General features: G+C 34.4%; 1 protein-coding gene across 1 annotated transcript; it reads right to left on the reverse strand.

Annotated features, from left to right (window-relative positions):
• Window positions 1-889: 889 nt before the first annotated feature.
• LOC110618539 (wax ester synthase/diacylglycerol acyltransferase 11) lies at window positions 890-4,948 on the reverse strand. The gene is made up of 6 exons (XM_021761681.2): window positions 4,113-4,948; window positions 2,281-2,353; window positions 2,063-2,130; window positions 1,602-1,811; window positions 1,390-1,527; window positions 890-1,250 (listed from the first exon to the last, which is right to left on the reverse strand). Exons 1-6 carry the CDS (start codon window positions 4,857-4,859, stop codon window positions 1,101-1,103), a joined length of 1,386 nt encoding a protein of 461 aa, XP_021617373.1. The 5' UTR covers window positions 4,860-4,948; the 3' UTR covers window positions 890-1,100.
• Between the last annotated feature and the right edge of the window lie 11,575 nt (window positions 4,949-16,523).

A 16,523-nucleotide genomic window follows, 5' to 3' on the forward strand; every position in this document is an offset into this window, starting at 1 on the left:
CAAATGGTAAGTACAGGTGTTATATACACATATACATATACAGATAGGAAGACCAGGACCCCAATCTACGGCCTGGCACGGATCAGTTACTGGGATTAAGTGGTGACAGGTTTACCCTTGATGTGAATTGTCTGTGATATGATGCATTCCATAAGATCATGTGTTAATGACGTATTTTACTGTTCTACTCACTGGGCTATAGAGCTCATCCCACTCCCTTCACCCCAGTCTTGCAGGTTCAGAGTACAGGGTGTACAGGGACAGTTCAGCAGAGTACAAAAAAAAAGAGTAAAGAGCTTGTAATAGTATAGAGTGGACATGTAATATTAAAGAGAAAGAGATGTACAAGTTGTGCTTGACTTAGTTATTTTGTGTTGTAAATCTGTTGTATACATGGTTTGTTTATATAACTGTTTTACAGAGTATGTGCAAAACCAGGCTTAACAGGTAGAAATTACCCATCTAGAGCAAGCTCTAGTCAGGGGTACAGTGTACAGAGTACAGAGTTCAGAGTACAGAGATAGTACATGCACAGGTTAAGCCGTGGTTCAGAAAAGAGTTTTTATTTCTTTTCACAGAAAATGTATGATCATGTATGAGATTTACAGGTACAGAGAGAGTATAGCAGGCTTGCTACGGGTTCTGGCAGCCTTAAGCCGACCTGAATTCTAGCGCCGGTGACGGTCCATTTTGGAGTCGTTACAATTTTTAATCATGTATGGGATTTATCAAGTACATAGAGAGTATAGTCGGCTTGCTACGGGTCCCGGCGGCCTTAAGCCGATCTGGATCCTAGTGCCAGTGATGGTTCGGACCATTACAGAGGGGTACCGGTTTTCGGGCTGTTACATTTAAGGCATGAGTTTTAAGAAGGACGTGCAAGAAAAGAATCTTAGAAGCTCTTATTATTAGTTTTTCTTTTTTATTTGATTTCATCCATATATATGTAAATCAATATGGAATAATAATTTTATTACAAGATTGTTACAGCTATTCTGGCTTCCAAATTAAAGACTATTTTTAATGTATGAGGATATCAATGAACTATTAAACTTATCTGACAGAATAGACAAGAAGTATTTTGTTTTCTCTCCTATATATCATAAACTGGCCAATGCAGCTTCCTTCATTTCCAGCAAGGAATCTTGGAAGCACTTAGCGAGAAATTCTGGGTCAGGAATAATGTCTTTGGCCACCACAATTTGCATTTCAGCTTTCCCCGCATAGCTCACCACGTGCATTACCAATGCCTATGTGTCAAAACATAGTAAATTCCAAACATCATCAACAAGAAAAACATTCAACATTTCTCCACTATCTTGTTTTCTAAATGAAGCATCAACAACAAAAACATAGTGAATTAGAAAATATTGAGTTTGACGGAAGTACTTGGGGTAAGCTAGATGTGTTAACCCTTATGAATGTTATAGGGTTGCCTGCTATTGTAATCTCCTCTTTCGGTCCGACCACATTTGAGATTGTAAAGGTTGTATTACACATAATTCTGTAGTTAAGTAAGCTAGCAACCTGCAATATGCAAAATGGAAGAGAATTAATTAATCCTAGTTTCATTTTTTTTTTCCTTCTTAATTTTGTTGTACCTTTGGTCCCAACCATGACATTGCTAGATCCCCAACTTTGTATGAGAAGTGAGCTTCTAATGTCTTCTTCTTCCTATCTATCATTTCCTTGGCTCTCTTCACATGCTCAAGAGGTTCAATTTTATGGTAATAATAAATAGGCAATAGCAGAATGCCAAACTTGTTGCCCCAACGACATGTCGAATTGCTTTCCATCATCTTTGTCATATCCTGAAAATGCCACACTATTTTCCATTCAAAAACCACAGTCAAATTTCAATTGTTTTTCTAAAAGGAAAATTTATTATTGTTTTGAAATTTCATGAAAAATTAATTGCTTTAATATTGCAGGACTAAATATACAATTATATTCTGAAATTGTAAGGACTAATTATTTTACTTTTTAATTATAGGAATTAAATAATACTTTTTTCCTTTTATAAAATATATATAATATATAAAGGGATAAATAGTTAACTTACCTGCAATCCCGTTTGCGATCTTAAATTAACCATAGCTATTCCAGTAAGTTGCTGCCCTTCTTTCAAAGCTAATTAACGAAGTATGAAAATCAGATTAGGAGACGTTTCATTACAGTTCATCCAAATAACATTATTTGATAATTCTACTTTATGTATTTCACAATAGAAAGGGAAAAAAAATATGGAAAATAGTTTTTGAAAACACAGTCTAAACATACAATTTGGTGATCGATGATCCAAGTATGTTGATATACCCGTTGATATCACTCCAAAAAGAACATCATTAATGGTCTGCAATTTGGACAAAATCAGTGTCATTATAACTCTGTTTGGCAAAAGGTTCAAGGTAGTGTTTAGTATTCCAAACAGATTTAATGTTTTATAGTGAACTATAAAATACTATCCTTTCATTTTTTATATAGCAACAATTAGAAGAATTAAAAGCTATTAAAACTATTAGCATTGTTTGGCAACATATAAATAAAAGGGTCTGCTAAGATCACGACATGTGTTATGGAACACTACATGTATTTATGGGATTCGAAAAAGTTCCTTAAACCTTTTCATCTGATTCGACCGGCTAATAGAGAGCTCGACCTATAAGATATGAGAATCAGGCCACCAGCACCTCTAACGTGCCTGACAGTTCAAGTATAGGCTAAACTACCCTCCATTAAATGAGCCGCCTGATAAACTTGCCGAAAATTTTTCGAACGTGTCACAGAGGACGTCAGGGCGACCAGGGATATATATACCCTTGACATAACCCGAATAAAGGGATCCCTAACTTACAAAATCCATCATTTATATTCCTCAAAAAAAATCTCAATCTCTCCAAACTCATAACTTGGTTCTTAACTTTCATTTATTTCACTATCTATTTCTCATTAAACCAATCATAATTTATTGATTTTCTAATTGAATCGAATTATTGTCTAAATATCCCCATCCGATAATCTGTAAATCTCATTTCATCATTATCTAACAAAATGTAGTATTAAAAAACTAAATAATTATAAATTTAATAAATTTTGAATGATAAATTAATGACTTTATATTAGAATTTTTCTTATTTAAATTAGGATGAGAAGTATTAGATTCGAACCAAAATAATCAATCGAATTGAATCGATTTAAAATTGAAATTTGATATTTTTTTGTGCAGTTCAAATTTGATGTTTTAGAAATTTAGGTGATATAATTTTGTTTGATTTTGATAAAACAAAATCTGTAAAATCCAACCTAACATAATAGTTTTTTTTAATGATTTTATATGAATAAATATATAAATTATGAAACTATTTTAAATAAGATTTATAGTTTGAATTTAAAGTTTGTTTTTTTTTTATTTTGTTTAATGGCTGTTATTAAATAAAAATTAAAATTTGAAACACTTTGATTGAATTGAATAAAGTTTAAAAAAAAGTATATTAAAATCTATCAAACTGAACTGATTCAATTTGAATTAGATCAATATAGACTTTTTCTTAGATTCAATTTCAACAAATTTTTAAAATTTGATTTTTTATTTTTTTTAATTTAATTAGATTTAAATTAAATCCAAATGTTGTCCTAAATTCATATACTACAAAAATAAGGAGCGACCTAAATCAGCTCATCTATCAAATTGGAGAGGCAAAGACAAATTTGATAACTTGTAAGAAAGAAAGACGGAACAATCAAGAATCAAGACAAATAAGCAAAGAAATCAACACCACACGTTCACACACAGTTTAAAGAACCTAATCGAGTACAAAATCCTTCTATTTTTGTCCACAGGTTGAGGGGAAGCGAGGGCTTAGAATCACGTGTTTTTAACTAAACCTTTCCTATTTTGGGCATTTTAATTAAATCACTATTAAAATTTGGCCCATCAAAGAGTGATATAGTTCTAATTTGCCATTTTTGCACAACAATAAGTAACTACACAATCGTGCCATTTTAAAAAAAATTAACATCTCTTGTTTCTTGCTAACTATAAATTAGGTATTTTTCATTCTATGTGAATTCTAAGAAAAATAAAAATAAAAAGGGAAAACATTTTACTTTACCGCATTAGCAACGACTTTTTTCACCATCTTCATGTCTTCAATCAAAAATTTAGCGGTAGCCACTTTTCTTGGCCACAGCTCCACTCCATCACCGCCAGATATCACTGTCTTCCGATCACGAACCCACAAACACCTCAACACAAAATCCACACAGAAAACTAAACTAAATAGGACCATCTTCAGAACACCCATCAAAATCCCTCTCCAATCCTTTCCTTCTCTCCAATCCCTCCGACCTCCAGTCATCAAGGTGGGTACTGCCATTGGATCTTCCGCCTTTCTGCAGCTTGCCAGCAACATCGACATCAATGAGATCCCATCTCCAAGAGCGTGATGAATCCTGAATATCGCACACTTCTTCTCCTTCATGATATGGATTTCCCATAAAGGCTTATCGCTGATAAGCGGGCTACTTACAGATAAATCTGCTATATAGTCATTCACTATTTTATCAACATCATCGCTGCTGTTGGTGATGGATGTTTCGTCAACAAGTATGATGTGCCTGTCAACGTCAACCTCTGTTCTTCTCCAGTGCTCGAATCCATTCTTGTCATGCACAAGAAGACTACAAAATCTTGGGTGCTTCACCATTAAAGAGTTCTTTATGGTGGATTTTATGGCGTCTATATCCATGTTGTATTTAAAGCCAAGTAAGCAGTGGATTACGGTTTTCATTTCCGGCTGGAGAAATAGCCTGCCGGCAGGAGTGAGTGGCTCGTCGGAGACGTGAACCGAGGATGCCATTTAAAAGTGGAGTGCGATATCTGGCAACTTTGAAAATAGTCAAAGAATTAATAGCCACCAAAATTTAAACAAAACTTGGAACAGGATGAGAGTAAAGCATGTTTTGAATTTCCATTGCCAAAAAGTTTCAAATGTTTGAATGGTCAAATCAATGTGGACGACACTCACACTGCAACCTTCATTAATTAATTAATAAAATTATAATTATTTTTTATTAATTAAATAAAAAAACTTAATTTAAAAAATTTAAAGAGATATAATTCTCTCTCAAATTTGATTTATATTAATAATATTTAAATATATTTTAAATTTAATTAAAAATTAATTTAAACTATTTAAATTTATTTTAAATCCGATTATTATGATCCGAATAAAATTTAAATTCATTTAGTTTTATATATTTTAATTAATAATTTATATAAAAAATAATTTTTATTAATAATTTTTCTTTAAAAAAACCAATATTTTTAAAGAATATTTAAATTTAAATTTTTAAATAAAAATATATAAAAAAATTTATAAATATTATTATAAAATATATTTTTTATATTAAATTAATTATTTATATAAACGAGTTTCAATAATAGATATTCTACACACAAAATTCAAACTCAGAACTGATATTATTTTTTAAATTCTAACATATCTCAAACTCAATTATAATTATTCAAATTCATCTTATTAACATTATTATAACTATTCAAATTCATCTTATTAACATTCAGTTGGATCGAAATATATCCTATTAAAATTCGATCGAATCGAATATCTTAAAATACCCAATATTGTTGACATTCCTAATTCATGCAATTGTTTATATAAATTGATTTTCTCTCATTTTAATAGGTCCATATTGGTTGTCAGCAGCTTTTGGAAAATATGTGTGTTTTTTATATAAAACTCTTAAAAAAAATAATGATATAAAAACTCAAATATTCTAAAATTAATTTTAATTAAGTGTAATTTAGAACAATGATTGGATTTTTTAATCAAACAAATAAAGTTGAAGTAGTCAATAAATGTTTTGTTATTGATTAAAAATGAGAAAATTACTAAATACATTATTTATTTTATTTTACTATGAATTAAAATTTTTATGTTTATTTATAAAAAATAACTTATATTTAAAAAAAATTATAAAAAATAATTTTTATATAAATATTTTCTAATAAAATAACTTATTTTTTATTTTTTAATTTTAATTTTAAAAATAAAATATATTAATAAATTTATATATATAAATTTTAATAAAATTTTTAAAATATAGAAAATAACTTATTTATTTCAAAAAAATTATTTTCCTTAAAATAACTTAATTTTTTTAAAAAAATATTCTTTATTGACTAAATTTTTTTAATATTTTAAATATTAAAAAATAAAAAAGTATATATATTTTTTTAAAAATATTTTCTGTTAAACAAATAAAATTTTAATTTACTATAACTTCCATTTAATAATAAATTTTCACCTTTATTCTCTTTTCTTTTCATTCAAATCCTAATTTCATTTTAAATCAAGAATTCAATTTACTTAGGTTTTTTCTATTATAATATATATATATTATTTTAATTTAAAAATATTTCATTTTAAAATAAATAAAAAAATATGCATGATTATATAAAATCCAATTGAAATCTTCTTTCTATAAATGGTTTATTCTAAATGAAAGGTATTAAAATGTACATATAGAGTATATTTTATTACATCATATGCATAAAGAAGACATTTTCATAAAAATTACATTATAGAAAATAGGAAAACCTAAGTTTTCTTCTATTATTACTTGTAAAAATCCATTTTTGACTTGTGAGCTTCCCGAGGTACGATGCCGACGAGAACCTACTGGCTGCGAGCCGCCGGCTGGGACTGAGAATCGAGGGACAGAGAGCGGGGAGGGGAAGTCGGCTAACAATCCAGAGCAGGGGAGGAGAGAATAGCTGTCGCAGAGAGAGACTCAAGGGAGGGGAGAGTGTTGGCTGAGAGGATTTGAGACATGTTGACTGGTTTACTGGTCAGGAGAGGAATTGATATTATTTATTATAGGAAAGGAGGGAAATACTGAATTGTCAAAAATGTCCTTATATAATTTTAATAATTATGAATTTATTTTTATTTTAATTAGTTAATTAAATTAGTATTTTATTTAAATTTAAATTGATTGAATGCACTATGGTTTTATAATTCTATATTTTTTAATTTCATTATAACTAAAATTCAAAAATTTGCATTTAAAAATCATGAAAAATAGTGGTTTTATTGCTTGCGGATATTTGAATTCATAATTAATAATATAATAAATTTTAGCGATATTAAAACTGTTACTGTGTATATTAATTTCATGGCTAAACATTTAGCCGCAAATAATTTGTCGCTGGTAATTTTGCAACAAAACATATACTTGACTATTAAATAGGTAATAAATTAAATTTTCAAAATTATGATAAATAAATATAAATATAAAGATAATATTATTTAAGAGTATTTTTTTAATAATATAAGTAGTAAACATAAATATAATAAATAATTAAATAATTTTACATTTTTATAACTATGTAAACACATTAATTTTAAATTTTGTAATGTAAAATTTACTATATATTCATATCAATAACAGTTTTATAATTATAACTCAAATTAATATTTTTATTTATTTTAAATTTTTTATGAATTTATACATATATATTCATATTTCAAAATAATTATTTATAAGTTGCAATATACATTCAATATACAAAGCAAAAGATTTATATATTTTAAATTTTTTATACTAATAATAATAAAATAAGAAACATTAAAATTATTTAATAATTTAAGCAATTCAATCTTTATTACTTTTAAATAATATTTAATATATTAATTTTTATCTACAATTACTAAAATAAAGTACGAAAATAAAAAAAGTTTTAAAATTTTCTAATAAGAATAAAGTTTTGTAAACAATGCCTTGTAATTATACTAATTTAAAATTATAAATAAAATAAGTAACAAGTTAATATATTACTTTTTTATAATAATTAAAATTTTAATACTACTAAAACACTATAAGAAAATAAAATATACCGACGATAATTACCAACTATAATAATTTGTTGGTGAATTTTAACTAATTACTGACCACTTATTGACACACCAGTCTAATATAACTCGATGATCGCCCAAAGTGAATAACGTGTTGTCAACATATGATTGGGTTACATAGCAAAACCTTTATAGACTATGACCTTCAGTCACTCAAACTTAACCTCCCAAAGAGAAGATCTGGTTGACCGATTGAATAGAATCATGTTTAGTACTAATTAGATTTTCAGAAAAATCAACAACTAATCATATCTTATTATAGTATAAAAGCAAAGGCTACACAGAATTTAAGGTATACATTCTAAGTCTCAAATCTTTAAGTACAAACTCTTTGTTTACGCTCGCCCTTCTTGAAAACTCACTGACTTGTGCGTCGGAGTGGCTGTCACTAGACGCCAACCACCTCATCCTTTCTTTTTGCAGGCTACCAGGTTACATTTAAATTACTTTAAGCGACATTATTTGATTCTATTACTGAGATCCTATTGATTCTCTTGCTTATTGGGATAAATCTGGCCTAATAATCTTTCATTTCTTCTCATTTAAAATCCTTTTTCATCTTTAAATCTCTTAAATGGCTGAAAATTCACGAGCAGTCACCAAATCTGCAAGCAACAGGGGAGCTATTGTCGCCTCCATACTGGACAGTGGACAGGATACTCCTCCAATAGTAAATGAGACTAACCTTGATAATTTAAATAGCGAACAGATGATGCAGTACATCAAGAAGCTGCAGGCAACTCTTGAGAAGTATAAAACTCGAGAGAAAACCTCATTCATGGCCCCCAGAATAAGAAAAGAAGCTTCCTTTGAGACACCAAAGATTCGAATGGAGGCTCTTAACGTGCATTTCAAGGGAAAGGCTAAGGTTGAGGATGAGGAATCATTGGATGAATCTTTAAAAGATGTTGACTGAAAATTGATATGTGTTATCCAAAGGTACCAGAAGGAGTAGAAAGAGGACTACGGCCCGGATGATGCCTCGACCTTAGAGGAAATTCTCGAGGAAATCTTTCCCAAAAAATTCAATTTTTCCAGTTTGGACAAGTATAATATGACAGTAGACCCCAGGAGCAATCTAGCTATCTTCAAAACTACTATGCAGCTCCAAAATATTAATGATTTCATTCTATGCCGGGTCTTTTTGTCCATAGTAATAGGTTTAGTCCATAAATGGTACCTGCACCTAAGTCCAAGTTCTATCAGTAAAGTTACTCAGCTTGCTACACTTTTTAAGTTTAAATTTATTATCTGCATCCCTCCGAGAAAAATCTCCTCAAACTTGTGAAAAATTCGATAAGGTGAGGGCAAGTCTTTGAGGAGTTTTATCTCACATTTCAATATTGAAGCAATACATATAGAAGAGCTTAATCATAAAATAGCATGTAAGGCTTTGAAAAAAAGAATGCGAAATATAAAGTTTATGGAGTCTTTGATCAAGAATCCAGCAATCAACTATCTGCAATTATTGGATAAGGCTTAGAAATACATACGTTTAACGATCTAGAAACTGGAATGCTACCGGCACTAGGGTTCAAATCGATTTAAGGTCGTCGGAGTTCGTAGCAAGCCTACTATACATCTTGTTATACCTTATATAATCTCAAACATGAACTTAAAAGCATACAAAAATATTTCCATCTCATAAATAAAAAATAGATATGTATATACAAACATAATTGAAAATATAAAACCCATACTAGAGCCCTCATCAAATGCTCCAGTATGGTCAGCATTATATACCTCAGTTTGGTTCAAATATAGCTTAAACTTTAAAATTTTTACACAATAAAATCATAAACAAGGGATTATAAAAGAGAAACTCGGGTAAAGCATAATTCTAAACACAATTATTACATGTCCACAACTATAGCTATTACATCATAACTATACCATAAAATACTACTAACTTTCCAAGCTAACTCTGGTCCTGCAAACATGGAGTTAGGGAAAATGGATAAACTACTAGAGCCTAGTGAGCAGAAAAATAATAAAAAAGCAGCTAAATAAAACACATGATGGCATGAATCCGTTATAACACAAACAATTCACATCAAGATGGACTTGTCACCAGTAACCTCCATCATTCCAATAGTGCCTGGCCCGCAATGGGTGCTCCTTAAGACTTCCTCTTAGACATAACATAAAATATCCATAGTGCCAGGGGCATAGAATGAACAACCCTGATCTTTCTGTGTCCATCATAACATATCATAACATGCTCGAGGGCTAGTGGGTCATCCAACATCCATCCACAATAATAATTACTCACATAATGCATCATATTCGTGAACTCTAATGCAAAACAACCTAACCATATACACATGGCATTCGTGATGCATAAGCATGTTTAAAATGTTTAATTTCTTTAAAATAATAGTTTAGTTTAGTTTTACTCACTTTTGGCTGACGCAAGCCTAGCTCTAAAGTAGTTATCTCATTGTCAGTCTCTACGATCACCCAAGTTCGATCCTACACAGATGGACTTGAATGAGGGGCCAAACATAACTTTTGCAACACTTGATACTACCCCACGAAACTCCTAAAAACATATAAGAAAACATGTAGAAAACAAGTTGAAAACAGTTGGACAGGGGACTTTTGACGGCAGGTTTGGCAGCCTAAAATTTCTTTACAGATCCGAAGGTCAAACCTTCGATGCAGGTTGGCTGCCTTCATAGGTAGGTTGGCAACCGATCTTGGGTTCTTCTATAATACGTAACCTGATTCTGCCTCTGTCAAAAACCCTCAAAATGCACCTAACTCACATGCAATAGCTTAAAACCACTCCAGAACAACCTAGGAGCCTCTAAGCAACTAGAAAACTCCATCAAAAGCAACATGCAAGCAATCTAGCACACCAGCATTCAAGATTCAAAATAGAAAGGAGAAAAACCTTTGCATGCAACTACTCTAACTACCCACAACCTTATGAAAACAGATTGAAACTTAATCAAAACATCAAGATTTTGAAAAGCACTACTTACCATTTAGGGAAACAACCACAACAAGAAGGAAAAATTTAGAGAAGAGGAAAGGATGAGCTCCGAAGGCTCCAAAAGCTAAAACTCGAAAATCAAACTTGATTCTTCAAAACAAAAGTAAAACTCATGAACTTCTAAGGGACTTATGAAAGATCAAAGAGAAAAATCATCAAGAGGTCTTAGGCCCACCTCTGCCTGAAAGAAGAGAGAGAAACTCCTCTCAAAATTGGGTTGAAGGCCTTTTATAGTTGGGTCTACCAATTTCTGTTTGGAAACTGAACCTCAGAGGTTCGGCTGCTGAATCTTGATGATTTGAAAATTTTTTTTTTAAATAATTTTTAAAACACTTCAAATTCATTTTATAAAAGCTCATTTTACCCTTCTAAAGTTTCTGATTTTGGGATTCTGGATTTCAACGGAGATTCCATCAGAAAGTTGGAATTGACATTAGAGTTTAGCCGGAAATTACAATACCGCTGGATGATGAAGTCCAGGTGCTGAGAGATAATAAAAGGATAAGCTAGAGTAAAATCTAGAAACTAGAGAGGCGAGGCTATGAAGGAGATTGAAAAGACTATCTTTTGTCACGATGGAGGGATAATACAAGTAAGTATAGAAATTATACACCCTTAATGACTCATGCACACATATCCTGATGTGGATCAAGAAATATGATAAGAAGGTTGGATGACCTGACAAGCTCAACCCTAACAAAGCAAGAAGGCGAGACAGGATAAAATATTATTGATTCCATGAGGATCGCGAGCACACAACTGAAGAATGCTGAAAGTTAAAGGATGAAATCGAAAGGCTAATAAGGGATGGCACACTCTGAAAGTTCACCAAAAAAGACAAGGAAGATAGAAGGTCTGAGCTTGAGGTGAGAATACTTGAAAATTCTATTTACAATAAGTCCATTGGTGTCATACATGTGATTGCATGGGACCTAGTGACTCTAAAGGAAAGAACAAAAATGCCCTTGAGGAAGTCCTATTCATAGAGTAGGAACTGTAGACGAGATAAGAGGTAAAATTCCGACTAGGTGACAAGGTTACAGAGACATTACACAATGACCCATTAGTCATAAGTGTTTGGTTGAACAGGTACAATTTAGTGTATCTGCCCTAGGCCATTATCTTGACCTTTTTGTATGTCATTTTATTTATTAATAAAAGAGATTTTATTATAATTATTTTTTTTGCATGTTACATAATAATAATTAATATCCCTGGTTACTTATTATTATGATGATAATAATAAAATATGACTAGTATAATTATTGATGGATAATCATGAGGTGATTATGTGTATGTTGATATAAATCAATAATCATAGATACTTTTTAGAGGACAAAGTATTGGATGAACCCACATTGAGATCTCTACATGGGTTCTTGTCATAAGTGAATCTCAAGATAGTTATGTTTTAATCCTTTGACTTGAGATTGTCATAGTTTTCAATATAAGGACTGTTATGTTTTGACATAACAAAATATTATCTTTAATCGAATAATCATAAAAGTTATGATTGAGCATAACACAAATTGTAATACCCGGCTAGAGTCCGGCATCGGAATTCTACTTTCCGATGGAGTTTCGGATGTCGGAAGTCTCTAGAAGGGTTAGAGAGATGTTTTTCTACCATGTTTTGATATTGTTCATAGTGTTCAAGCATAAGGAAATGAGTTTTTGAGTGAAATGAACCAAGGCAGAAAAGCCAGGTTCGGCCGCCGAAGTTGAGGTTCGGCCGCCGAACATGCATGGCTTTCGGTTTCACGTGTGGCCGCCGAAGGTGGTCTGGCCAGCCACCTATAAATGGCCCTCAGTCGGTTGAAGCGGTAAGAACACCGTTTCTTTTGTCTTCTGAGGTGAGCTCCTACCCTTTGTGAGTATTTCTTCATGTTTTCATTAAATCATGCAAAGATTGGATTAGTTTTCATGATTATTTGAAGGTTTTAAGCTAAACACTCAAAGTTTTGAAGTTTGGAGAGTTTGAAGGCAAGTTGCTCCAAAACTCCACGTTAGGATCGTTCATCTTCTTGGTTTCAAGAGGTAAGTGAAGATCCTGAGCTTGTTTTTATGTTTTCTGAAGGTTTTATGGGATTTATGGAGAGAGTTGCATGAATAGGGTTATTTGTGAGGTTTTGATGTTTTTGTGCATAAAGCTTGTTTCTGTGTTGTATGAGTTGTGTGTGTGGGGTTTTTAGGTAGTTTTTGACCCCTTTGAGCATATACATGAGTGTATGCACGTGGCGAAAGTGTGGGGTGCAGTTGGAGAGGAGTTTGGTGCATTTGGCGAGAGGCAGGGCAAGTTTCTGCCCTGCTGATGAACTCAGGTTCGGCCGCCGAAGGTACATTCGGCCGCCGAACCCCTGAAGAGGTGTGAGGAGGTGGCTTCGGCTGCCCAAGCTTGCCCCTGAGCTTTTGGACTTTCAGCTCTGGAGGGAAGTTCGGCCGCCGAAGGTGCTGCCGAAGGTTAGAGACTTTCGTCTCTGGAGTGCCTTTTGGCCCCCGAAACTTGCCCCCGAAAGCGTTCGGCTGCCGAAAGTAGAGATTCGGCCGCTGAAGGTGCTTGAGTTTCGTCTCTGGAGAGGACTTTCGGCCGCCGAACCTGCCGCCGAAAGTGTTCTGTCCAGCCTTCTCTTGCATGCTTTGCATGGATGTTAGAGTGAGTTTAAGGGCATTCTTGGGGAGTGTCATAGAGTTATTCATGAGCTAGTTTGGTCCCTCATTTGAGTCCATCTGTATAGGTACAGACCAGAGGAACCAGAGAGAGCAGCAGTGAGTACTGCTCCAGAGTTTACAGAGCCTGCAGAGTCAGTCAGTCCAGATAGCCAGAGGTGAGTGGAACTAAACTTAACTCTTTTACTTGACCAATGGAATGTTTTAGCATCTTTCATGCATCATGATTATGCCAGAGGTTGCTTGCATTAGTATCCACGAATATGTTGCATTGCATAGTTATTTGTTGATGTGGGTGAATGCTGAATGATCCAATAGTCTCAGACAGGAAGTCCAGGAGCCTTTGACTACACCCTGGCAGGTATAGTAAAGACCAGGAGCCTTTGACTACGCCCTGGCAGTTATAGTAAAGACCAGGAGCCTTTGACTACGCCCTGGCAATGGTAAGTACAGAGGTGTTATATACACATATACATATATGACAGGAAGACCAGGTGCTCGATTCTACGCCCTGGCACAGAGTTACTGGGACTAGGTGGTGACAGGTTTACTCTTGTTATGGATTGTCTGTGTTATGACGCATTCCATGAGATCATATTTTAATGAATTTTTTTACTGTTCTACTCACTGGGCTATAGAGCTCATCCCACTCCCTTAACCCCAGTCTTGCAGGTTCAATGTACAGTGTACAGGGAAGGTTCAGCAAAGTGCAGAAAGAGAAAAGAGAATTGTAATAGTATAGAGTGGACATGTAATGTGAAAGAGATGTAATAGTTATGTTTTCAGTTACAGATGTGCTTGACTTAGTAGTTTGTGTTGTAAATCTATGGTTATGTACATGATCTGTATATGTATATGTTTTACTGAGTATGTGAAAAATCAGGCTTAACAGATATGAGTTAACCCATCTAGAGCAAGCTCTAGTCAGGGGGACAGAGTACAGAGTACAGAGTACAGAGATAGTGCATGCACAGGTTAAGCCTTGGGTCAGCAAAGAGTTTTTATTTTCACAGAAAATGTATGATCATGTATGAGATTTACAGGGACACAGAGAGTATAGCAGGCTTGCTACGGGTTCTGGCGGCCTTAAGCCGACCTGAATCCTAGCGCCGGTGACGGTCCATTTTGGGGTCGTTACAGATTGGTATCAGAGCCCTAGGTTCACATGATCGGACCTATAGAGATAGTGTCGGGCTCATAGAGGTTAGAAGTGGTCAAGCACAATAGGAAATCATGTCCACTAGGATAGGGTGGTGAGTCCTATCTGTTTACTGCCATGAGTTATGCATGTGCCTTATTGCTATGTGATGTTTATGTGCTAAAGTGCTATGTTATGTGTTGTTTTTCAGAGAGTAAAGATGAGAGGAACTCGTCGATCAGCTCGATTGACTGGAGTCCCACCAGATAGTGAGCGAACAGCTACTCGTCCTCCTGCATTGCCGAGGGCAAGGTCTCAGAGATCTAGCAGGGAAGGTACGTCAATAGACCCTAGAAGGTCTGTAGACGAGAGCAGAAGAGGTACAGCTAGGGGAGAAAGATCAGAGGAAAGGAGGGAAGCTATGGAGATTGATCAGTCTAGAGGTGACAGTATGGGTATAGGCAGATTTGAGGAAGGTATGGGAGAGTCGCAGGGAGGCGCTCAGACCTCATGTTTTGGCTATCCAGAGTATTCGATGGGAGGTATGTCGGAGTACTCTAGTTTTGTCCCATATCCTCCTTACATGCCATATATGCCTTATCCTCCTTACTATCCACCATATCCTATGTATCCACCCTCCCCTACCCATCCAAGTGCAGCACACCCAGAGCCAAATGACCCAGTACCACCACCAGAACCAGTAGCCCCTGTTGTTGACAGACATCAACCTAGCTCATCTGGAGGTAAAGTACAAATGACGGAGTACTTGAAATTGGATGCTCCTAAATACAACACGGGAGATGATCCATTTGAATACCTCAGGTCAGTTAGGATGATCACTAGTGAATTGGGAGCTGATGATAGTAGAGCCATTGAGATGGCGGGGTTTACATTAAAATGCAAGAAGGCCAGAGAATGGTTCAAGAATTATGTGGAACCCAGGATGAACAGTATGTCTTGGGGAGAGTTCGCCAATGAATTTGAAGGGTGGGCTTTTCCAAACAGTTCTAGGGAGATGAAAGTAATAGAGTTCGAACAGTTGAGACAGACAGATGAGATGAGTGTTGATGAATTCACAGATAAGTTCCTGGATTTGCTTCAGTATGTGGGTCAAGCCTATGATACTGATCAGAAGAAGGCAAGGAGATATACGATGAGATTGCATCCCAGGTATTCTTCCTTGATTCTTCCAGCAGAAAAGGAGAGTTTCCACACGATAGTGGACGCAGCCAGGAAAATGGAAGCTAGTGCCAATATTCAGAAACAATCAAAGGCACAGGCTTCGGGTTCTAAGGCCCCCAGTGCAGGCACTTCAGGCAGCAAGAGATGGGATAGAGCAAAAGGAACAAAGAGTAAGTTCTGGAGTAAAGTGAAGTCAGGTCTGGGAATAGGTAGTGGCTCAAGCTCTGGCACAGCTCCAGTCTGCAGAAGATGCGGAAAACCACATAGAGGAGTTTGTCGGTTGGGATCTACAGCTTGTTTTAGATGTGGACAGGAAGGGCATATTGCTCAGGATTGTCCTCAGGTGACTTTTGCACCATCCCAGCAGATGAGTTCAGGCAGTGTGGTACAGCCAGTTGTACAGCCAGCAGCTCCAGTCATGCCTCAGAGTAGTGGCAGAGGTAGAGGGAGAGGGGTAGCCTCTACTTCAGCAGCAGGTTCCCGAGGTGGAAATCCGGTAGCCCCAGCACGGATTTTCACTGTGACACAGGAGGAGGCTAACACGTCAAACACAGTGGTGTCAGGTAATCTCGTCATTGGGTGTTCAGATGTGTATGCTTTG

This window comes from Manihot esculenta, chromosome 7 (assembly GCF_001659605.2).
Source record: "Manihot esculenta cultivar AM560-2 chromosome 7, M.esculenta_v8, whole genome shotgun sequence".
Lineage (NCBI taxonomy): Eukaryota > Viridiplantae > Streptophyta > Magnoliopsida > Malpighiales > Euphorbiaceae > Manihot > Manihot esculenta.